The 25,132-nt window shown below is 36.8% G+C and overlaps 3 protein-coding genes across 7 annotated transcripts; 1 reads left to right on the forward strand and 2 right to left on the reverse strand.

Annotated features, from left to right (window-relative positions):
- Positions 1-1,291: 1,291 nt before the first annotated feature.
- On the reverse strand, positions 1,292-1,840 carry LOC131023163 (phenolic glucoside malonyltransferase 1-like). Its single transcript, XM_057952708.1, has one exon. The coding sequence runs from the start codon at positions 1,838-1,840 to the stop codon at positions 1,292-1,294; it is 549 nt and encodes a 182-aa protein (XP_057808691.1).
- Positions 1,841-2,545: 705 nt separating this feature from the next.
- LOC131019435 (uncharacterized) lies at positions 2,546-7,810 on the forward strand. Of its 5 annotated transcripts, none has more exons than XM_057947976.1 (6): positions 2,553-2,891; positions 2,950-3,214; positions 5,225-5,369; positions 6,149-6,240; positions 7,350-7,473; positions 7,551-7,810. In XM_057947976.1, exons 1-6 carry the CDS (start codon positions 2,819-2,821, stop codon positions 7,623-7,625), a joined length of 774 nt encoding a protein of 257 aa, XP_057803959.1. In that variant the 5' UTR covers positions 2,553-2,818; the 3' UTR covers positions 7,626-7,810. The 5 variants fall into 5 exon arrangements, with proteins under 5 accessions (XP_057803964.1, XP_057803961.1, XP_057803959.1 ...); XM_057947977.1 differs by having other exon boundaries at positions 2,570-2,891; positions 5,234-5,369; XM_057947981.1 differs by having other exon boundaries at positions 2,546-2,891; positions 7,319-7,810.
- Positions 7,811-20,433: 12,623 nt separating this feature from the next.
- Positions 20,434-21,654, reverse strand: LOC131019436 (probable CCR4-associated factor 1 homolog 11). Its single transcript, XM_057947982.1, has one exon. The coding sequence runs from the start codon at positions 21,485-21,487 to the stop codon at positions 20,675-20,677; it is 813 nt and encodes a 270-aa protein (XP_057803965.1). The 5' UTR covers positions 21,488-21,654; the 3' UTR covers positions 20,434-20,674.
- Between the last annotated feature and the right edge of the window lie 3,478 nt (positions 21,655-25,132).

Raw genomic sequence — 25,132 nt, forward strand, 5'->3', positions numbered from 1 at the left:
AGAAAGAGGAAGTTATTTGGGGGACGTCCCAAAATGGAAAAAGAGGAAGTTATTTTAGGGACGGAGGGAGTATTTTTTAAGAAAAAATAATTTACATTTACTTATATTCTAACTATATTTAATATTTATTTTTTTATTTATTTGATACACCATTTAATTTATTTATTTTTGATAAATTAACATGATTAAATAAAGAAATTTAAAGGCCGCGCCACAGGGGACTCGAACCTAAGACCTTCGGTTTTAGACATTCACCCATAATCGTTTAACCGATACACACACTACATCGTTTAATTTTGATGCAAAACTATGTTCGCCGTGCATCGCACGGGCGAACGTACTAGTATTATATGAAAGCACAGTTCTAACGTTAATATTTTCCCGACAAATTTCTACAGTTTTTCTTTTCCAAAATTTTAGGTGTGTTCAAATAAACGTGTGCTCTTCTTCATGAATCGCCAATTTTCATCTCTTCCAAATCTTCTTTCTCAACAAAGATAATTTCTACATAAATCAATCAATAAAAAAAAATCAAAACTGAAAATAGGAGGAAGAGTAATGCAATACTTTCTTTACAGTTCGCACAACAACCTCTAATCTATATATTCCATATATAAGAGATGAGTACAAAAAATACACACAAAAAATCAGAAATCAGGAGAATTTAGAACGGAATGATTAGGGATGAAAAGAGGATGAGTACGAAAAATACACAGAAAATAAATTATCTTTCACCTATTATATAATGAACTCTTAGAAAAGTACCACATTCATTTTCTTCCGTTGGAGATAAACTTCAGGGCATGCACACAGGGACGGAGGGAGGGGGGCTAGAGCCTCCTCCCAAATTTTGAGTTTTTTTTTTAAATTTAATTTTAATATATATATAAATATATGTTTATACCTATTATAAAATAATTTTATTTTATAAAAGAGTATTTGGTTATTATATTCTCTCATATATATTTAATTTAAGGATAATTCTGTTATTTAAAACTATATAATCTATGAAATATTGTTTGTTATTATTACTATTATACTTGTCTTTTAATAAAGGGTTAAGTATCAAATAAGCCCTTAACGTGGAGGCTCTTACTACGTTTAGCACCCTATGAGCAAGGGTGTGTCAACTAAGCCCCTGAAGTACCTAATTTCCTCCAATTAAGCCCTCCAACTTAACGAATAGTTAACACCGTTAACTTTTTAATTTTTTTAATTTTTTTAATTTGTTGGTGGTGGGACCCACACCTTTTTCTTTACCAAACTTGTCGGAAACCTAATCCTATCCTTGTCAGCCCACTTCTCCTTGTTCATCCATTTCAGCCTTGTTCCTCGACAACCCAATCTCAAATCCACCCTCAAAATCCCTAGATTTGCCCAACGAAATCGATCTCTCCTCCCCATCAAGATGCACGAATTCCTGCTTCCTCGCCTTCCCCCACCCAAAATCAGCTTCGTAAACGTCAAATCTCGGTGATCCAGCCACTGATACCACACATTTTCCACTAAATCTCTTGAAATCCAGCGGCCAATCGGTGGTTTCGAGGATTCCCCCATCGCTATACAAATTTCTTTGAATCGCCTCTCGTATACTCTCCACAACAATCAGAAATCCGTCCTTGTTCTTCAGCGATCCGCGCCGAGATTCTGCAATCACGAAAACTAAGCAATTTCCGAAGTAAAATTCCGGCAGCGGTGGATCCAGACGTCCACGGCAATCTGCGGCGAAACCGAAGTAGGCTAGCTCATCTTCCTCGGAAGAGGCATCTGCTTTCAACATACAAATCTGAACGTAAGCAGTGATCACCGTGAAAGATGAAACGTCGCCCAATTCAGGCATTTGAGCGTAAACACGGTTTTCGAGGTCTTGCACTTGATTTTTTGTTAGGAGAAAAGTTGAGCGAATTCTGTTGGTGGAAAATTCCACCGAAGATGGTAGCTCAATTGGCAGATTCCGATTTCTGATGAATTCTAAGGCGATGGAATCTAATCTTTTTGGATCTTCAACCAAAGTTCGATCGAGAAGTAGGAAATGTGTAGCAAGTGTTTGATGACAAGGATAGGATTAGGTTTCCGGCGAGTTTCCGACAAGTTTGGTGAAGAAGAAGGTGTGGGTCCCACCACCAACAAAATAAAAAAATTAAAAAAATTAAAAAGTTAACGGTGTTAACTATCCGTTTAGTCAGAGGGCTTAATTGGAAGAAATGAGGTACTTTAGGGGCTTAGTTGACACACCCCTGCTCATAGGGTGCTAAACGTAATAAGGGCCTCCACGTTAGGGGCTTATTTGATACTTAACCCATTAATAAAAAATGCCTAATATGTATGAAATGCTAAAAAAATTATAATGTATTGAAACTAATTTGTAATATATAGAAAATATATAATCTATGAACATGTTGTTTGTTATTATTATTATTATGCTTGCCTTTTAATAAAAAATGTCTTAAATATACGGAATGTCCAAAAAAAATTTTGTGATATATTGAAACTATATAATCTATAAAAATATTGTTCGTTGTTATTAGTATTATGCTCGTATTTTAATAAAAAAAAAATACCTTAAATATACAGAATGCCCAATTTTTTTTTCTCGAGGCCTGCATACACAAAACATTAGATCCCAAATCATTAATTCCTAACAAAATGATTCTTGTGAGTATATAAATATTGGTAAGACCAAAAAAAAAAAACTTTGGTTAAGTAACAAAAGTATGGAATTTGGGGGGGAAAACTGAGAAGAGGAGAAAGCGGAGAAGCTTCAACTCCGGCCACCGGAGTTAGAACAGAAAAATAAAATCCCGGCCACCGGAGTAGAATGGCTACAGCCAAAGGTTCCTCCATCGTTTTGCCCCGTACAAGAAAACAGCGCAAACGTGTCAAACGAAAAGGTACAACACCATCACTTACAAATTCTCACCCTGCTGAAACTGAAAGTGCTTTTCACAGTGAAAATCAGGGAGAAGTGGAAAGCCATGAAGACGAAGAAGCTCAAAGAGAAAGCAAATGTTACTCCACTCGTGACCAAGTACTGGCTCCAAAGATATGATCTCTTCTCCAAATACGATGCGGGGATCAAAATGGATGAAGAGGGGTGGTTCTCCGTCACGCCGGAGGAAATCGCCGCCCGCCAGGCCCGCCGCTTCGCCGGTGCCGGTGTTGTCATTGATGCTTTCGCCGGCGTTGGAGGAAACGCCATTCAGTTTGCCAAAGTGTAAATTTCTTCATACTGTCCAAGTAATTTAAGCTTATTGCACTGCAAATATTTACACTGTCAAGTGATCTTTGCTTGCATTTTATATGCGGTTTGGGGCTTTTACTTTTGGGGTTTACTTTCTATGATTGAAATGATACATGGTTAAGTATTTTTATTCTTATCACTAGGATTTCTCCAATCCTAACCTTTCAATGAGATATAAATCAAGCAAAATTAACTCAAATGATAGAAATTATCAAGGGCCTTGGGATATTCCAAAGTTTCAATCTATATTAGTAAACAATAGATTATCTTACACTATTTTTATTTATATAAGCTAATCCTTAAAAGTGAACGCCCCCTTCGGTGTTCCAGTAGTAGGATGGAGTTGGCCTGTGTTTAATAACTGCAAACTATAAAGAACTCCATGGAACACAAGCTTGTGTTAAGAACATCTATTAGTTGCATTTGAGGCCAATTAATATTGATGGGATCGTTGCAATTCTAGGGTGTCTTATAACCAAAACTTCAAATTGTATATCATATGATAGAGTGAAGGGATTGAGAAAAGAAGAAATTGATTGTAATAAATAATGAACTTTGAAAACAAAAGGAAACCCAAATAATAAACTGTGTCATCATATGAATGAAAATACTTGGAAAGAGAGAAGAGGAAATGTTGTTGATCATAGTTAGTTCCTAGTTTTGCTATTATATCATTTTTATGTAGAAAGCAAATTAGTATGCTTGGTTGGCCACCCATGTCTGCTTGGTACCTTTATTTGAAGTTCTAAGTTGTCTAATCGGAAAATGATAATGGCGTCCAAACTAGATTGAGATGCTATATTAGGAAACTCAAGTGAGCGGCTACATAGGAATCACAAGCGAAGTTATGTAAATAGTTTTCAGATGGAAAATGTGTCTCCACAAGGTTACTGTACTTCGATTGATTGCATTTTCTCATTTTATTGTAGTTTATTGTCTGGATATGCTACCAGCTTCAACACAGGAGATAGAATGGGAGGAAGAACATCTATTGCTATTATTTAGTTATAATTTCAGGAAATGATAGGTAGACCTGTGTACTGATTTCTTCAGGAAATTATAGAAAAATCATGTACGGTTATGTAAACCTACTGGGATCTGACGAGAATCAATAGGGGACTCTTTGCTGGGTTCTGGAGATGCAAGCTGACTTGATTAATATGCTCTTGAAACTAAATGGATACATGATGGCAAAAAGTGGGATATCATGTAAAAGAAGCGAGGAAATTTGAAGAATTTTTTTATAATCTTTATGAACAATTGTGGGAAAGAAATCTATTGAAGTAGTTATTCCATTGCAGATAATGTTAATTGGACTTGGCTGAAAGTTGATATTTTAAATTTTTTAGTTTCGTATGGCTGAGAAGTAACCATAATAAACCTAGAGATTTTGCTTTTATTTTTCAAAATATGAACTTTTTGCATTTCTTGTTTTCCTTGGTATAGTCTCTCCTAAATGGAGGAGTGAGATGTATGGAGCAGGGGACCGAATCTGATTTTGGAGAATAATGACTAGGAAATAGGAATGAATTATTTTGGAAAATACTGACTGTGCTGTTCAGGTTTTTCTCATTGATACATTCTCTATGCATTTGAGATTGAGATCCATCTATAAGTAGCTAGGTAGTATTGCACTGTTACCGCTGTGTGCTCTTTCATGTTTTGATATATACTGGGTGTCTTGTCAGCATAGGGCCTCTTCTGGAAAATGTTGTGCTAATAATGTCCTACTTCTATATAGAATTTCGATGTAATATTTTTGCGTAAGATTGCTTCCGAATGTTCTGGAGGTCCTATTAATGCAATTCTGTTGACTAGTTTCAGCAGCAGTTCACTATGCTTCACTGGCAATTGCCATCACGGGCTCCATGCACCATCGATTCCACTGCTGCTAATATCAGCAATAACCAGAAACAAAGCATTACTTGTATAACTGCCCCTCTTAAATATGGTATCCAATAGCACTTGATTAACGCCACATAGTATTGTCAGGTGCCATCATGTTGTTGCCATTGAAATTGACCCGAAGAAGGTTGCCCTGGCATTTCATAATGCTAAGATTTATGGTGTTCAAGATCAAATAGATTTCATAGTGGGAGACTTTTTCCAGCTTGCACCTTTCTTGAAGGTAGTTCTCTTGTCCAGGTGATTACGGGTTTCGAAATTGAGATATTGGTCAACGTTGTGCTTGATTGTTGCAATACTTATAAGGCAGCGAAAGACTAGGCAATGATGCTAAAACTAAAATTACCCTTAGATCAGGCAGTTATTTCAAAATGATTGCTTCTTGATGATTCTATTATGTCTATGTATTTCTATGTAAATCAAAAGTTAGGGCTCCTAATGTTTCATTGACTTTCAGTGACTATTATTTAGACAATATTTTGTTGCTGCATGACACATAAAAGAAACCATCGCATGGAAACTTAATAAAATGTTTATCGAAATTCACTGGGATATGTTCTTGAATATTAGATGTTGTAACAAGTATGGGTTTTCTGTTTAATAGCAGAACACTTCATGGGTTGGGTGCTCATCTTTCCACTGTGTATAAAGATTTAAAGAAAAATGCTGATAATAAATTTTATGTTGGGCACCATTCATCCTTCATCACGAGCTTCTGTTGAAAGGGAACACATTGAGCTAATACGCATTATGCTTTTTATATTTGCATCTCCTTTGTACTATATCATTTACAAGGACTCTTTTGAAGTGATTCAGAAGCACAGTATTTGATTTATTGTGGGATATAAAGGATCCTGTTCATTAACGTAATACAGAACTGACAATGGAAACATATAAGGTGAAAAACATAATATCTTCAGATTTTTCGTTAATGTGGCTCTATTAGTGTTTGGTTTGTAGTGTCTTCCCTTTCTAAATTCAAATTTCGGGTGATTTTGTTAGGGAGACGTTGTCTTTCTTTCACCACCTTGGGGCGGCCCCTCATATAAAGCAAAAGAAAATTTTACATTGGACTTATTGAAGCCAAAAGACGGGTATGCCGTGATGATATCCGCGCGTGAATAGTTAATTTATCTTCCTGTATCTGTTATGTTCCTTATAAGTAATTCAGCATCATGAGTATCAGTCCTATTTATTTTCCACCTCTTTAATTTAAAACATCTGATGTCGAAGTAATTAATTAGAGTAACTGTTATGTGCATCATTATATTGGTATTCTACCTAGCTGTCATGTAAAGAATTTTAGGGGGTCAAGGATAGTTATCGAGATGATTGACTTTTGGGAGAGGCATCGCGAGTATTTTACACTCTACTGTCAAAACATGGAGGGCTGTTAGAATGCTTTGTTTCTTGGGTCGGATGTTCAAAAGTAGTAGTTATTCTTTCTGTGATAGGTTGCAGAAAGTGACTGCATGGATGAGAAAGGTCATACATAAGGATGAAGTTAATGCTTAGGATAGAGTTCCTCAAATCCCATATATCGTTCGTCTCTCTTGATCGTATCAGGTGTGTGCAAAAGAGATAGAATGATAGAGTGAAGACGATAGGAAACTAAGAACTCGATTATCAAAGAGAGATTCAGGAACAAAAGAACAATCCTCTTCGCGAGGCCACAGAAACTGAGTTTCTGTCCACAGCGTACGCTGCAAGCTAGATGATCCAAAAGATGAAACCTAATTTACGTAGAGAGGCAATTATAAATACTCCACTTCCTAAGGCCCAATACTACTTCCTACTAAGGCCCATAAACATAAGGCCCGAAAAGTAAATATCTGTAATAATAAAATAAGAACTCTCCACAGAAACTGAGTTTCTGTCTTTGGACTTGTGCCTTCGGGAATAAACTTTAATCCCTCTCGGCGGATCTGTATCATAGAAGCAGCTGCAAACAATGATGTAGAGAACAGTAAACCTGCAGCTGGGGTGCTGCTATGAAGGAGAATATGATTAAGAACTTGAGTCGGTCTTCTCTAACCATGTTCTCAACTTCTTAGTTTGTTATCTTTTGAAATTTAATGCATTTTTCGCATGCAACACCTCATCTTTCTTTAGACTTCAACAGGTTTTGAGGTGCCCTAACTCTGTGCTTGATACTGTCTTGCATGTTTATAGTCTTACTCATCATGGTTATAATTCAGAGCAGCCATTCTTTGTTTCAAGCTGCCCAGGCGATAACACCTAATATCGTCATGTTCTTGCCTCGAAATGTTGATGTGCTCCAAGCAAGTGAGCTGTCATGGCTGTCTTCTCCTCCACTAGATATCGAGGTACCTTCTCATAAAATGCATTAGATCCCAGTATGTGGAATCTTAAATATTTATTCTAAAAATTCTTCTCTTTGAAGATGGAAGAGAATTTAGTCCGTGGAAGGTTGAAGGGAATTACAGTGTATTTTAGGGACACAATGCTGTGTGCGTAGCCACCATTTGTGATGTTCCTTGTCGTAGGGTTAACTTCGTTTCAAGTAGTAGTAAAGAACATGTGCATGCAATATGCCTTGTTCGATTTTGGTGAATTTGTAATAATTGTTTTTAGACATAAATTATATTTTGTCCGAACCATCGTTGAAAAATTATATAGTGAGAGATTTTGATTATCCGTCAATATTTCTTATGATAGTATCATATTGTTGTATATGGAGATTTTAAATTCAGTTTTGCATTGTACGGTACTGTAGTACTACCTCTTCTCCCTCTCTATTCACAAAATCTCGTGTACACCTAGGTGTACAGTGTCATATGGATAATATGACAGTGTCATTTAGTGTTAGTGTCATTTCAATATAGTGTTAATGTCATTTCGAGATAGTGTTATTGATATAATATAATAGTGTCATTTGTGTGTCATTCCAAGATAGTATTAGTGTTAGTGTTAGTGTCATTTACACTCAGGTGTACAGGAGACCACCTCCTCTCTATTTAACTCTATTTTTCTTAAGAAAAGTTTAGATTCTTCTCTCGTTCTCTTGTTTTTATTTTTATTGAAAGTCGCTTCACTTTGTTGTACCATGAAACAATTTGCTGCTCCGGGGTAACATCCTAAGACAGTGTTTGGAAGGCCAAATTATGCCACATAAATAAGAGTAATTGTTTGTAAATCAAGAACGTTTTCTAGAAATTGTTTTTTAGACCAGATCTAAAAATTTGACTTCTAAATTCATAACGTTTTATTTTCATCTCAAATTAATTTGGTGATCGCTCAAATTTGTCCGGTGATCGGTCAATTGTCTACGTAGACGTCGGAAATGACACGGTGGTGTAGGAAATTACACAATTGCGCCAGAAATTACACTTGAATTTTTTTTTACATGTGAAATAAGAAATAAAGAAAAAAAAATACAAAAATCCCTCCTTCTTCTTCCCCTTTGCCCATACCCAAAACCCTAATTCCCCTTTCCCAACCCGCCACCGCCACCCTTTGCTGCCACCATAGCCGGCGCCGTCCCCTACCGCCACCACCACTGGCGGCGCCTGCAGCCGGCGATAGAGACATCCACGACGCCAAGGAGCGTGAGCGGCAAAAAGAGTCGCGTCGGCGAAACGACGGGCAATTGTGCGGCGCTGTGCTGCTGCTGCCCGTGCGCGGTGGTGCACCTCATCGTCCTCGCTGTGTATTGCCTCCCCGCCGAGGGCGCTGTCCTTAAAAGTTTTCTCATTTTCAGTGAGGTGCCAAGTCGGGCCCTAGCTTCGACCTCAGAAATCGCCACCACCTTGAAATTTTCGGCGAAGTTGACGCCTGATCCAGGGTTGTGTTGGAAGGGAAGGCAATGGGCGGCGCCAGCATGTGGTGGAGGCAGCTGCTATTGTCAGATCTTATTCCGTGGGGATGGAGAATCACGTTAATTTGAGGTCGAATCTCGTGAGGCAAACTAGAGTAGCTCTTCTGCTGGATTCTTCAATGGTAATTTTGCTGATGATTTTCGGGTCGTGTGTGTTTGCGACGCCGGTGGTGGTGGCCGGAGGATTTTCCTATTTTTGTTTTTTTTTCCTTTTCTATTCCACATGTCAAAAATGTGCTTAGGTGTCAACTTCAGTTACATATCATTTCCAAAAAAAACAGTGGCTATCTTTTGGAAATAAATCAATAACTTTCCAAAATTATTAAAGTTAAAAAAAGAAAATAAAATCTTTAGAAGCTTTCCAATATAAATTAAGGATAATTTAGTCATAATAATAAAAGTGGATTTTTAAAATGGCCACTTTCATATTGTAAAAATAAAAAATGTCCACTAAAATAAAAAACTTAAAAAATGTCCACTGTTACCAAAATACCCTTCACATTAAAAATTAAAAAAATATCCACTTTACATCTCCCCTTTAAAAAATCCTGCAATTTACAACCAACAATGTGAATTCACAACCAAAAGTTTTTGGTTGTGAATTCACACTGGTTGTGAATTGTGAATTCACAACCAATCGAATTCACAGTCAGAATTTTTTGTTTGTGAATTCACAACCAGTCGAATTCACAATCAAAATTTAATTCACAACCAGATTTTTTTGGTTGTGAATTCACAACCTAAATTTAATTCACAATAAGAATTTTTTTGTTGTGAATTCAAAACCAGTCGAATTCACAACGAAAATTTAATTCACAACCGTAAACCCTAAACCTTATCTAAACCCTAAACTCTAAACTCTAAACTCACTCTAAACCATAAACCCTAAACCCTGAACCTTAAACAGTCGAACTCACAACAAGAATTTTTTGATTGTGAATTCACAAGCCTAAGCCCACTCTAAATCTTAAACCCTAAATCCACTCTAAACCCTAAACCCTAAAACATAAACCCTAAACCGTAAACCCACTCTAAACCCTAAACCCTAAAACCTAAACCCTAAACCCTAAACTCACTCTAAACCCTAAACCCTAAACTCACTCTAAACCATAAACCCTAAACCCTGAACCTTGAACAGTCGAACTCACAACAAGAATTTTTTGATTGTGAATTCATAAGCCTAAGCCCATTCTAAATCCTTAACCCTAAACCCTAACCCTAAATCCACTCTAAACCCTATACCCTAAACCCTAAACCCTACACAGTCGAATTTACAACAAGAATTTTTTGGTTATGAATTTACAACCAAAATTTAATTCATAGCCAGAATTTTTTGGTTGTGAATTCACAACCAATCGAATTCACAACCATAATTTATTTTGGTTGTGAATTCAAGTAGTTTTGAATTTGAGTTTTTAAAGTTTGAATTCACAACTAAAACTAGAATTTATTTTGATTGTGAATTCGAGTTTTAGTGAATTCACAACCAGAATTCAATTCACAGCCATAATTTATTTTGGTTGTGAATTCAAGTAGTTTTGAATTTGAGTTTTTAAAGTTTGAATTCACAACTAAAACTAGAATTTATTTTGATTGTGAATTCGAGTTTTAGTTGTGAATTTAATAGATCTGATTGTGAATTCAAGAATGTTAAGTTGTAAATTCATAGATGTGGTCGTGAATTCAAAAACATTAAGTTGTGAATTCATAAATTTGGTTGTGAATTTAAGAACATTAAAAAAATAATTATACAGCTCAATCAAATTGATGTACAACACCAAAATACAACAACTCAATCTACCATCAAAATACATCAATTCCTCTAAATCAACAATCAAAATACAACAAAATATTATCTGAATCAATTCAATCTATAATCAAAATACAACAATTCGTTCGAATCAACAATCTCAGCATTCAATCTCCGAATCAACAATCTCAACCAATCTTAGAATGAAAATCATTCACAGACGTCTCAGATCTAAACTTTTTTTCAAGGAATTAAGACAAAAATCCCCAAAATTTGTCAAACCGCAAAGAAAGTTCTCATTTTGCTCTTCAGCAAACTCGATCTCTTCATGCAGAATGTCCAGACGGTAAATTTCATTGTTTCTGTAGTTTTTCTATAATCTTAATTCATCACATCAAAGCTATTACTTCTATTTGCTTATTCGTTTATCTCATACAGAAACACAATTTTTCCTTTTCATTTGTCTTGTAAAAAGACGCAAAAGATAGGCATCTCACAATAATTACTATTACTCTTAAGTCTTAATCTAAATGTTCCCAATGGGATAATTCACCTAAGTTCATCACTACTGAAAAGAATTAGAAACAGAGATATTGATTTCGGAGTTAAGGGGCTGAACAAGGGGATACGCGAGGGGAAGAAAAGAAGGATGTAGTGTGTGGTGATTGGTAAGTACAGGTCATATATAAAAAGGAGTTAGTTGCAAATATCAGCTGAAGAAGGACTCAAATGCAAAACTAGAAGGAAGAAGCCAAAGTCAGTTATACCAAACTGACTCCAGCAGCTTTCTTCATGCAGTGAATCTTGCGGTTTCTTTTGATCTTCAACGGCTGAGATTACTTTCTACTTGTAGTATATATATTGTATTTTCTAGCTACATTTCTCATTATTGCTTTTATTCTCTGTGATTGAGTGGTAAAAGTGCAGCAAAAGAGAGAGGAAAATTGAGAGTGCAGAGTCTTGTGATTAGGCTTAGTGTTTGCTGATTTTCTTCAATTTCTTTAACTGTGTTGTATTGGTTTGATTCTTGTTGTTGATTAGTGAAAAGAGAGCTCTGCAGTGGATGTAGATCTGTAAAAGGATCGAACCACTTAAAAACCGCGTGTTCTTCAATTTTGTTTTGTTTCTCATTTTTCATTCGTTTAGATTCAAAGCTGGTCTGGATCACAAGTGTTCTCAGCTTGTTTCTGTGCTGATTACACAACAAGTGGCGCCGTCCGGTGGGAAGCGAAGATCACGGGAAAGAAGACGGTAGAGGAATCTTGTTTTCAACGCAAGAATCAACAGGAAATCGAAGTATGGCAACTGCGAAGTTCGATACTGAGAAGTTCACAGGCAAAAATGACTTTGCTCTGTGGAAATTGAAAATGAAAGCTATCCTAACTCAGCAGGGTTTGCTTGGGGCATTAGATAGCAAGAAAGCTCCAAAGGAGGAGGATAAGGAGACAAGGTTCTAAGAGAAGTAGCTTGGGAGGATACTGCAGCAGGGGTTTGGGCCAAATTAGAGTCTCTTTACATGGCTAAGTCTTTGGCTAATAGACTCTATATGAAGAGGAGGCTTTACTCATACAAGATGGTAGAAGATAAGAGTATTCTTGACCAACTTGATGAGTTTACAAAAGCTGTAGATGACTTAGAAGATGCTGAAGTCAGCCTTGAAGATGAGGACAAGGCTATTCTCCTGCTGAACGCTCTACCAAAATCTTTTGATAATTTGAAAGATGCTATTGTCTATGGTAGAGAAAGCCCCATTACTTTGGAGGAAGTGCAGAATGCACTAAGAGCTAAGGAACTTCAAAAGGCTGCAGAAACCAAAAGTGCAGCTGCAAATGAAAGTCTCAATGTGAAAGGCAAGTTTTCAAAGGGAAAACAAAAGAAGCCTTGGAAGGACAACAAGAAGGCAGGAAATTCTCAATCTAAAGAGGAGGATGGAAAAGAGACAAGGACCTGCCACTATTGTAAAAAGCCTGGCCATATTAAGAAAGATTGTTTCAGCTGGAAGAAGAAACAAGCACAGAAAGCTCCTGCAAATGCAGATACAGCAGACATTGCAGAGAAATGTCAAGAAATAGAAGCTCTCAATATACTAGCTTCAAAACTGGGCGATAACTGGATTCTTGACTCAGGGTGCTCTTTTCATATGTGTTACATTAAATCTTGGTTCACTGATTTGCAGGTGGAGGATCAAGGCTCAGTGATTCTTGGGAATGATCAAATCTGCTCAGTGAAAGGCATTGGAATAGTCAAGCTTAAACTACATGATGGCTCCATAAGGTTGCTCAAGGAGGTCAGGTACATTCCTACATTAAAAAGGAATCTCATATCTCTTGGTTCTTTAGAAGCAAAGGGATATGAATTTAGTTCATCTGAAGGAAATCTGTTAGTGACTAAGGCCAATAAGATTGTTTTGAAAGGTGTTAGAAAACACAGTCTATATCATCTTGTTGCTAAAACTATTGTTGGACAATCTGATAATGCTGTCACTGATGATGCAAATATCTGGCATGTGAGATTAGGACATGTTAGTGAGAGAGGACTAAATGAATTAAAGAAACAAGGTCTGTTGAAAATAAATCAGGACACTAGCATAAAGAATTGTGAACAATGTATATTAGGGAAAAGTAAGAAACTTCCTTTCTCTAAAAGTAAGCTGATAACTAAAATGCCTCTTGATTATGTTCACTGTGATTTATGGGGTCCATCTAAAACTTCTACTATTGGGGGAGGGAATTATTTTATGTCTTTAATAGATGACTATTCAAGAAAAGTTTGGGTATATGTTATTAAAAACAAATCAGATGCTTTTGATAAATTTGTTGAGTGGTGCAGAGAAGTTGAAACTGAAAAGGGCTGTAAACTTAAGTGTTTGAGAATTGATAATGGACTCGAGTTCATATCAGAAAGTTTCAAGAATTCTGCAAACAAGAAGGTATCAAAAGGCACAGGACAGTTCCCTCTAATCCCCAACAGAATGGAGTAGTAGAAAGAATGAACAGAACCCTTCTTAAGAGAGTCAGATGTATGTTGTACAGCTCAGGGTTACCTGCTAGATTCTGGGGTGAAGCAGTAACAACAGTAGCCTACCTTATAAATAAATGTCCTTCTTCAGCAGTGGAGTTTAAAACTCCAGATGAAAGGTGGTCAGGGCAGCCTCCAAACTACAGTTTTCCGAAGAGTTTTGGGTGTTTGGCATATGCACATGTTAGACAAGATAAACTAGAACCTAGGGCAATCAAATGTGTGATGATTGGATATCCCACTGGTGTTAAAGGTTATAAGCTATGGTGCATTGAATCTGGGAAAGGAAAGGCATTAGTTAGCAGAGATGTGATTTTTAGAGAGGATGTAATGCCATATCTTAAACTCTCAACTCCTGCAGATAATACAACAGTTGAGGTGGAGTTTTCAGATGCAGAAATTGGAAATGATAAATCAGATGGTGTTCATTCTGAGGAAGAACAAGAGACATAACAATGGGAAGAAGAGCAAGTATCAGACTTTACTGCAGATGATAATCTCAGAACCTATCAACTAGCTAGAGATAGAGTTAGGAGAAGTATTAAACCCCCAGATAGGTTTGGTCATGCTGATCTTATAGCATATGCTCTTAATATTGCTGAGAATATAAACTACCAGGAACCTAGAACTTACAAAGAGGCTGTCAGTTGTACTGAAAAGGATTTCTGGATAGAAGCAATGAAAGAGGAAATAGATTCTCTTGTTAAGAATAATACTTGGAGGTTAGTGAGCAGGCCAAAGACACAGAGGTGTGTTAGTTGTAAGTGGATTTACAAGAGGAAAATAGAGTTAGTTAATGGGAAAGAGACTGTTAGGTATAAGGCTAGATTAGTGGCTAGGGGTTTTACCCAAAGAGAGGGTATTGATTTTAATGAGATTTACTCTCCTGCATAGTTCAATAAGGATACTCCTAGCTATAGCAGCTCAGTTTAATCTAGAACTTCACCAACTTGATGTAAAAACAACCTTCCTAAATGGAAATCTTGAAGAAACTATCTTTATGAATCAGCCAGAGGGATTCATAGTTGATGGTCAAGATTCTAAACTGTGTTTACTTCAAAAATCCCTATATGGTCTTAAACAAAGTCCTAGGCAGTGGAACAAACGTTTTGATGAGTTTATGATTAGTATAGGATTTCATAGGTCCTCCTTTGATAGGTGTGTTTATCTTAAAAGGACTAAGGATCAGGGTCTGGTATATCTCCTCCTATATGTAGATGATATGCTTATTGCTAGTAAGTCTAGAGCTTAAATAGAAAAGGTTAAGAAATCTTTGAGTTCAGAATTTGATATGAAGGATTTGGGGGAAGCTAGAAGGATCTTAGGTATGGATATTCTGAGAAATAGAAGCAAGGGTGAGTTATTTCTGTTTCAGTCAGATTATATCAAGAAGGTGTTACTAAGGTTCAATATGCACGAAGCCAAACCTGTTAGTGTTCCTTTAGGACAACATATTAAGCTCTCTGAATCTCAAAGACCAGAAACTGAAAAAGATATGCAGGAAATGGGTAGAGTGCCATATGCCAATGTAGTTGGCAGCATTATGTACTCCATGGTTTGCACCAGACTAGATTTAGCTCACTCCATTAGTGTAGCTTCCAGGTTCATGGCTAATCCAGGAAAAGCTCACTGGGAAGCTCTAAAGGTAATACTCAGGTATCTCAAATCTACTTCTGATGTTGGCATTCTTTTTAAGCAGAATTTAAGTGAAAATAAAGAATCTTTACTTGGGTTTGTAGACTCTGATTATGCTGCTAGTGTTGACACTAGGAAGTCTCAAACTGGTTTTGTTTTCACTTTATTTGGATCTTCTATTAGCTGGAAGTCAATGTTGCAATCTGTGGTAGCTTTGTCTACCACAGAAGCCGAGTATATAGCTGTAACAGAGGCTGTGAAAGAAGGGATTTGGCTAAAGGGGATGTTGGCAGAATTAGGGATACATCAGGGAGCTGTAACCATCTTATGTGATAGCCAGAGTGCTATTCATTTAGTGAAATATCAAGTCTTCCATGAAAGGTCTAAGCATATAGATGTAAGACTTCATTTTGTGAGAGATATTGTTGAAAAAGGTGAAGTGAAGGTGATTAAAGTAGGCACAGAGGATAATGCCTCTGATATGCTTACAAAGGCTTTGAATGTGACAAAGTTTAAACATTGTTGTGATCTGATAAGTCTGTGCTCTCTTAAAGAGAGCAACTTAAACTAATGAATCTGTTAAGTGTTTTGTTTGCAGAGTTTCTCAGGTTATATTTTTCATTACTTAACAATCAAGGTGGAGATTTGTAGTGTGTGGTGATTGGTAAGTACAGGTCATATATAAAAAGGAGTTAGTTGCAAATATCAGTTGAAGAAGGACTCAAATGCAAAACTAGAAGGAAGAAGCCAAAGTCAGTTATACCAAACCGACTCCAGCAGCTTTCTTGTCTTGCGGTTTCTTTTGATCTTCAACGGCTGAGATTACTTTCTACTTGTAGTATATATATTGTATTTTCTAGCTACATTTCTCATTATTGCTTTTATTCTCTGTGATTGAGTGGTAAAAGTGCAGCAAAAGATAGAGGAAAATTGAGAGTGTAGTCTTGTGATTAGGCTTAGTGTTTGCTGATTTTCTTCAATTTCTTTAATTGTGTTGTATTGGTTTGATTCTTGTTGTTGATTAGTGAAAAGAGAGCTCTGCAGTGGATGTAGATCTGTAAAAGGATCGAACCACTTAAAAACCGCGTGTTCTTCAATTTTGTTTTGTTTCTCATTTTTCATTCGTTTAGATTCAAAGCTGGTCTGGATCACAAGTGTTCTCAGCTTGTTTCTGTGCTAATTACACAACAAAGGAGTTACGGAGGTTCGGTGGCGGCCGGTGAAGTGGCGGCGGCGATGCGGCCACTGTTTTCTGCGGGTGAACAGATCAGAGATGGAATGGGGCGCGGCGTCGAAGTCCCTTCGTCGATGGCCGCCGGGCGTCAGGGAGGAAGGGAGATGGGGCCGGACAGCCAGAGGGCGGCGACGGGGCGGCAGAGAGCTGAGAGAGAAGAGAGAGAAAGAGAGTGGAGAGAGAGGATGAGAGAGAGAGAGAATTCACAGATTTAGAGAGGGAGAGAGAGAGAGAGAGGGAGAAGAAGGGAGAGAGAGAGAGTATCCGACAATTGAGAGAAATTTTTATTTTTAGGGAAGGGGTATTTCCGTCTTTTTGTTCAAAAACTGGCCACTTTTTATTATTTTTACCTTAGTGGACAATTTTTAATTTTACAATATGATAGTGGATAATTTTATATATTAACTCTAATAATAATTTATATTAGGTAATAAAATTTCAAGGTATTATGTACGCACATATTATGTGCATTTATCATTATTCTTAAAACCGACCGAAATCTCAAAATTAACAACCGTTCTAACGGTCGTTACATGCATATTTTTTCAGTCATATTGATGTCAAATTCCGTCTGTAAATGCACTAGATCGATTAGGCAAGTGATTCAGATAATGTGATAGTGGGCTTATTTCCAAACAGGAAGTAGTTTTTCCCTCAAAAAAAAAAAAAACAGGAAGTAGTTTAAGAAGGCTTAAATTGTCAAATAACAACAAATTATTCACAATACTGCATTATCTTATAGACAATTTTGGGGAAATACCAAGTTCAAAGATCATTAATTAAGAGCCAACATCATTGTGGGTTCTTCCCTATATACGCCAAAGAAGATCTTGTGTTGTGTCTATATTAGGCATTGCTCATGTTCAAAGGGCCACTATTCACGTACGGATATGAAATCATCTATCCCACGATTTAATGTGTATCACTCATAGTCTCTTTATTTTATAATTATTTTTAAAAAAATAAAAATTGTTATTATATAATGAACTCTAATTAATATTTATCACTAAAAATTGAAATTTTAAAAAAAAATATACCCTAACTTTGAATTAATTAACCCAAATCATTTATTATTAATTCAAATAAATATAAAAAAAGTAATTATAAATCCTACTTAGATGAGTGAATCCTTGTTAATTATCTTTATATTATATTAAAGCATAATAAATTAAAATTGAAGAAAAAATAATTAAAAATTAAGAATGGTACATGGTGGTATACACTAAACTTTCATTAAGAAGGCTAATCTTTAATCAAAGGTAATATGTTGCTAACATTTCGTAGATGTGTGGTAAATTAATTTAGGAATTCTTTTTCATTATGTGTAAATCTTGTACTTAAGTATTGATAAACTTACGGTGGCTTTGATGCAGAAAGAAGCGTGAAATATATTTGATACTGATAAATATACGAATTTTGTTGATAAACACAGTATACCGGAATACGTCTAATAAGGGTTAATCCGTTGATTCACTCATGAATACCGGAAGAACACCGCGAGAAGAGAACAATCTCACCCTCTACATTTTTACTCTCAATTCAACTCCCATAAATCATAAAGAAAACTCCTATTTATAATAAAGAGCAAATATATAGAGGTGTCCACTTTCATATTGTAAAATTAAATTTTTGCCTATGAAATAAAAATATTAAAATCTGGCCAGTTTTTGAGCGAAAAGACAAAAATGCCCCTGCCCGAAAAAATTAAAAATTCTCTCGCTGTACTCTCTCTTTCTCTCTCTTTTTCTATATCTCTTCTTTTTCTCTCTCTAGGTTTGCGCATTCTCTCTCTCTCTCATCACTCATTCTCTTCTCCCTTTCTCTCTCCACTCTCTTTCTCTCTCCTCTCTCTCACGTTTTTCGGCGGCGGCCAACAGTAGCAGCTCTCTGTCGCCCCGTCGCCGCCCTCTGATTCTCGGCGAGAAACAACTACAAGGCTGCCACCACCGCGTCTGCCTCCAGTAGTATCATTTCCTCCGGCGGCGGAGATTACTCGCTGGAATACTTATCGAACTTCGATTCTCGACCGCCGGAGGCCGAGGAGTCCCCACCGCATTCGTTGCTCTGCTGCACCAGATCTCGTCTCCTCCTCCATCCTTCGAGATCTCCTCCAGCTCGCAACACCTCCTCCTCCGCATCGACGCCACCATCTTCACCTTCAAGTCAACAGCCCAACCAACTCGTCTGTCGCCAGTCACCTCAGCGCCACCGATGTCCTTCACAGCTGCCACCAACCTGCACTTTCATTTTCTGTTTCTCTACTATCTTCTATCTTTTTTTTTCTTTCTTCATCGGTCTTTCTCATCTCTCTCTTCGTCTAAATGATCTCCTGACATCTTAAAAGGTCTAGGTAATATACATTTTTATGAGATTAATTGAATGGACATTTAACTACATGATTGGTTAGTTTTGAGAATGGAATTGGCGAATGTTTAATTTAATTTGAAGTTAGAATGGTAAGTGATATAAGTGATAGAGATATTATTTTTAATCTCAAGTCTAAATGTTAGTTTTAAATTAATCTCAAGTCTGAATGTTAATTTTAATCGGAAAAAAAAGAAGATATAAGTTATAGAGAAATTATTATGATTAAGTATCATTGTACTTGTATTGGTAATTTAATTAATAAATTTAACTGATATTTTGAGAGTGTATTGATCGATTGAAAGAGAAAAACAGATTTTGCATAATTGATTAATGATGTTGAATTCACAATTAGCTCTATGAATTCACATTTTAATGTTCTTCAATTCACAACAAGATATATGAATTCACAATTTAATATTTTCGAATTCACAACCAGATCTATGAATTCACAACTTAATGTTCTTGAATTCACAACCAGTTCGATGAATTCACAACTTAATATTCTTGAATTCACAAGTAGATCTATGAATTCACAACTAAAACTCGAATTGACAACCAAAATAAATTTTAGTTTTAGTTGTGAATTCAAACTTTAAAAATTCAAATTCACAACCAAAATAAATTATGGTTGTGAATTAAATTCTAGTTGTGAATTCACAACCAACATAAATCTAGTTGTGAATTAAATTCTGGCTGTGAATTTGACTGGTTGTGAATTCACAATTCACAACCAGTGTGAATTCACAACCAAAATTTTTTGGTTGTGAATTCACACTGGTTGTAAATTGCGGGATTTTTTAAAGGGGTGATGTTTAAAGGGTATAATGAAGTGGACATTTTTTTTATTTTTAATGTGAAGGGTATTTTGGTAACACTGACCATTTTTTAATATTTTTTATCTTAGTGGACAATTTTTAATTTTACAATATGAAAGTGGCCATTTTAAAAATTCACTCTATAATAAAACCCTAAATATCTAAAAAGAAACAAAATAACTTGACCAGCAACACAAATCAATAATTAAAGATATAATATATTATACGAACCTTATCTTTATCAGGCTTGTTTATTCATTAATCTCACTTTTTAATTTGAGCGCCATTCAATTTTAAATGTCTCATTTTTTTAGATATCCAACACAAAACAAACACCCTTGATATAACTATAAGTTATTCAGTACTTCACAAAAATATCTTCTCTATTAGTACTTGATTTGACCTAAGTACCAAAAAATATTACTTTCTCTTTTCAAAATTATTATAAATAATTAATTTTATATCCAGTTGACATATATATTAACTTAAATTTATGTGTTAAGAAAAATGAGACACTTTAAAGAAACGAAGGGGCCTAAAAGAAATACTAGTGAGACGGAAGGGAGTTGTAGAGTTTAAACATATGTCGAGAGAGAAAAAATATAGTATATCCAAAACCATCATCCAACATGATTAAAAGAAAAAAATTCACCTCTTGGTCATTGAATATCAAACTACAAACAGATCCCACTTTTTCACCAAGAAAACTGAAAGTCCAATGATTGGAATCACGACTAGAATTACAAAAGAATTTTAAAATGCAGGATAATTAAACCTAATTATAGACAAAATAGGGACTAACAAAACCCAGAAAAAAAAAAAAAGAATGAAAATCTTGATCAATTCACGAAACTAATTAAACCTTCAAAAGTCATGATCTAGAAGCTTCTGTCAAGCCAAAGAAAACATAATTAAATTCCTCCAAAATATTCTCTTCCCCAAATCTCTTAATTAACTCGACGAAAACCTGCATGGTGAGCAAGCTATCCGAGCCGGCCTGGTGGCTCCGCCCCGCCGCCCGCTCCACCTTGAGGCTCCTCGCGATCCTCTCGAGCCCGCCGTGCAGCTCCAAGGCCCGCGCCACCGGCTTCACGTCGTACATGCTGGGCCCCAGATGCACGCGCAGCAGCGCCAAGAAGTCATCCAGCGTGCCGGGGAGCCGCCGCCCCGTCAGGATCTTCACCATGAAGCCGAGGTCGTAGGCGCCGTGAAACGTCACCCACGTGAGCCGCCTGCGGCGGAGGCCGAGGCCTGAGATCTTGAAGAGCAGGGCGAAGCTACGCGAGTCGACCCCCTCGAGGCGGTTGCGGGCGAAATCGACGCCCTGGCGCGCGAGGAGGGAGAGGGACTCTGGGTTGTGGGGGTCGGTGTTGGAGTCGAAGTCGGCGAAGTTGAACTCCCAGGCGCAGCGGCGGCCCCCGAGCTCCGGGAGATTGCCGGCGGCGTCGTGGAGGGTGAGGCCGAGCTGGATGAGGTGGAGAGCGTCGACGTTGCGCTTCATCGCGGCGTAGGCGGCGTCGCCGGCGGGGAGCTTCTTGAAGAGGGGGCTCGGCTTGAACACGGTGCCCGGGAACTCGGTGTCCATGGATATGATGGGGAATTGTTGCAGGAATTTATGGATTAGGCTGATTTCCGCAACCACGTTGCTCGCCCAGACTTCGCGGATCTCGATTTCCGCCGCCATTGATTGATCGTCTTTTTTTTTTCTTTTCTTTTTTTGAGATTTGGGGTTTTTGATCGCAGTTGATCGGGAATTGGTTGCGGAGGAATTATAAAGGATTTTTGCGATATTGCGTGATGCAGACCTATTTAAATAGTTTTGATACACAGAGTTTCTAAGTTAATTACCATATCGAGAGAGAGAGAGGATTTATAAAATTTAATTACCATATTTTAACAAGAAACTAACTGAAGTCTAATCCAGCAAAAGCTACCAAATTTTACTCCGAATCGAAGTTGATTTTTGGAATCGAAGTTCATTTTTGGTAACTTTTGCAATCGAAAGTTAATCCAAATTAAGCATGTTATTTTTTATATTGAGAGAAACAAATTGAGCGTGCTGTTTATTTACATATGCGTGTCTTTAGTGTCACGTCTAGGGGTGTAATCGAACCGAGCTGAACCGAATAATGGTGTGCTCAAGTTTGGTTTGTTTAGTATCGAATCGAATCCTGAACTTTACTTACCGAATACTTTGAGGCTCGCGAGCGGCTCACGAGCCTAATCGAGCCTATACGAACTTTCTAAATTTATATTTATATTCAAAATATTGATTATTTTATTTTAAAAATAAATTATTTATTTAAAATAATAAATATATTAATTATTTTCTTATGACAAATAAAATTAATTAGAGATTTAATACAATTATTATTAATTTTAGTGGATAAATATAAGTTGTGTATACTAATAATTTATATTTTTCAAGCTGAATCACTTGACGAACATGTTCACGAGCTAACGAGCCGAATAGTACTAAGTTCAAGTTTGGTTTGTTTATTTATCGAGCTTCTCTAAACGAACTTGAACGAGCTTTTTTCGAGCCGAGCTCCGAATAGTTCGCGAGCGACTTGGTTTGTTTACACCCTACTTCATTCATCCCACGAATCTTAAGTCACTTTTCTTTTTCGACTGTCCCACGAATCTTGAGTCATTTTTTTATATGGCAAAAAAAAACATTTATTCACTTTTTCCCCTATTACACTTAACACACTAAATACGAGTATTTTCTAAATTCATGTGCCGAAAAGAAATTGACTCAAGATTCGCGGGACGGAGGGAGTATTAATTAAACACAAAAACTTGGGTCTAAGGGTGTACCGTATAATCGAGTTGATCTGTACTTAAAAAATTACTATTATTTATACAATTCATATCAAAATACGAATTTGGATTAGAGTGCAGATCAGAGTCTAAGTGAGAATTCAACCCGATTATACGGTACACCCGGTTATACCCAAGACCACCTTTTAATTAAATATTCCCTCCGTCTCACAAAAATATGAACATTTTTTCATTTTGGGGTGTCACATAAAAACATGAACATTTCCATTTTATTACATTACCCTCTTATCTTTTATCCCTCATTTTCATACTTATTCACAAAAACTCATCATGGCCCACCACTACTTTTCCTTAATTAATTCATTACTCTCATGACACTTTTTAAAGTGGGAACCATTTTCCACTCACAATAATTTTCAACTAACATTTCTTAAAATCGGTGTCACTCCCTGATGAGGAGTAAAGTGTGCGTAAAGCAAAGGTGACAGTACTAAAGTCGTCAGCGTTGGGAATGACTATGAAGAAAGGAGCTTGAATAGGGTTTCTGGGAGAAAAATACGAAGGGCAAGAGCATCAGGGCCATCTTGAGAGGATTTAAACACTACGTGCGTCAGGGCTGGAATGAAGTAAGAAGGGGCAATGCTGAAACTTGAGCAGAGCCGGCATAGTCAGGAGGGGAACTTCAGAGCTGGTATAGAGGTGCAGCACTGGGAAAGATCGGAAGCACCACCGATCGATAACGACCTCAAAAGATTCCCTCTAACCGCCAGGGTCACTATCAGTCATGTAATTACTAGTTTACCCTTGTCTTAGGCTTCTATAAATAGAGGATGCGCCGGTCATTGTAAACACATGCTATTAAAACTCTAATACAATATTCTCCTTACTCGCTTTAGCTGTTCTCGTCTTTTCTCTCGATTCATCACCACACTACAGGTGAATCACTCTCCTCATAATTAAAGGCTGAAATTATCGAACACATCAACTGGCGCCGTCTGTGGGAACTTGCGGATCGAGCTTAAGACGTGAAGAAATCTGTGCATGAAATCTTTATTTTCCCGACTAAGATTTAACCTGTTTATAATGGACAAGTCATAAGAAGAAGGGCTGCCCAAAATAATTACTAATATTCTTTATGAAGACCGGCGGAGGAAAACGGAGACCCGCATCTACTTGGCTTTTCCAAAGTATGATGGTAGTTTTCGAAAGATCGCCGAAGAAATCCCTCGGTCTACCCGGAGGATGGAAACGAAGATTGGGAGGATTCCTTAATTCGGCCTCTAAATTTCGTATTTGTTCGATAGTCATTACGGAATCAGGAACAATTGAGGACGCCATAACTTAAAAACTTTAATGCCTAACCAGTTACACCCAGAGCAGTAAATTTCAAATAAAAGAAAAGAGGGAAATCGAGGGTTCAAGATAATACATAAATCAGAAAATTGGGTAAAAATGCACAAAGAGGAAGCACCCCAAAAGAATTGCAGGCGACTGACGATGGACCAACAACAGTGACGACCTTGAAAGAAGATGAAGACAGAAAAATGAAAAGGCGGTATGATAATACAAAAATTTTAAATCCCGGAGCAATTATGATATGGGAATTTGAACGGTATAGATTACCTGCGGATGAGAGAGAAAATAATCCAACGGTTCGAGTTTCCTATGGAGACGAAGAGTTTTTTAGATTACCTGCGGATGAGAGAGAAAATAATCCAACGGTTCGAGTTTCCTATGGAGACGAAGAGTTTTTTTATCAAACCCAAGAAGGATAGTCGCCTAGAAAATCAGAAAAGCTGCCATCCTGACAGCTAAATTAAATACGCTACAGGACATAAGAGAAAATTGTCTGATATATGGTCAAAACTCTGGAAAATATCGTTTGATCATACCAGGCGGGAGTAGCTAATAGCTTCAAAAATAGTTCAGACATATGGTCAAACTCTGAAAAGATCGTTTGACCATACCAGGGGGGAGTAGCTAATAGCTTCAAAAATAGTTCTGGCATATGGTCAAACTCTGGAAAATATCGTTTGACCATACCAAGGGGGAGTAGCTAATAGCTTCAAAAACAGTTCTGACGTATGGTCAAACTCTGGAAAAGATCGTTTGACCATACCAGGGGAGGAGTACCTAATAGCTTCAAAAACAATTCTGACATATGGTCAAACTATGAAAAAGATCGTTTCATTAAAGATAACGTTGAATGAGTGAGTCGATTGCATTGAATTAATGTCATTAGAAGAATGAAGAACAAACGTCAGCTCTGCCACTGACACACGTTTGGGTCGGGTCAACTCTCATCTACCTACTATATGTTGGAATAAATGGCTTAATTAGTCCATAATTACTTTGTAATTAATGGGATTAAATAGCATATTTGGAATCTACATTTTGAGTAGATTAATTTGGTATATTTACTTGTTCAAATCTATTAAGAATTGAATGAGTAATTAAATGCCAAAAGATAGCCATTGAAAATGGAAATGTGGAGTGTCATCCCACATTGGAAAAATAAGGAAGTTGAAAGCTATTTATAAAGTGC

This window comes from Salvia miltiorrhiza, chromosome 4 (genome assembly GCF_028751815.1).
Source record: "Salvia miltiorrhiza cultivar Shanhuang (shh) chromosome 4, IMPLAD_Smil_shh, whole genome shotgun sequence".
NCBI lineage: Eukaryota > Viridiplantae > Streptophyta > Magnoliopsida > Lamiales > Lamiaceae > Salvia > Salvia miltiorrhiza.

Coding starts and splice junctions, on each gene's coding strand:
- LOC131019435 (XM_057947976.1), top strand. CDS start 2,819: ATGGCTACAGCCAAAGGTTCCTCCATCGTTTTGCCCCGTACAAGAAAA. Junction 3,215..5,224: donor GCCATTCAGTTTGCCAAAGT/GTAAATTTCTTC, acceptor AACGCCACATAG/TATTGTCAGGTGCCATCATG. Junction 6,241..7,349: donor TTATTGAAGCCAAAAGACGG/GTATGCCGTGAT, acceptor AATTCAGAGCAG/CCATTCTTTGTTTCAAGCTG.
- LOC131023163 (XM_057952708.1), bottom strand. CDS start 1,840: ATGCCTGAATTGGGCGACGTTTCATCTTTCACGGTGATCACTGCTTAC.
- LOC131019436 (XM_057947982.1), bottom strand. CDS start 21,487: ATGGCGGCGGAAATCGAGATCCGCGAAGTCTGGGCGAGCAACGTGGTT.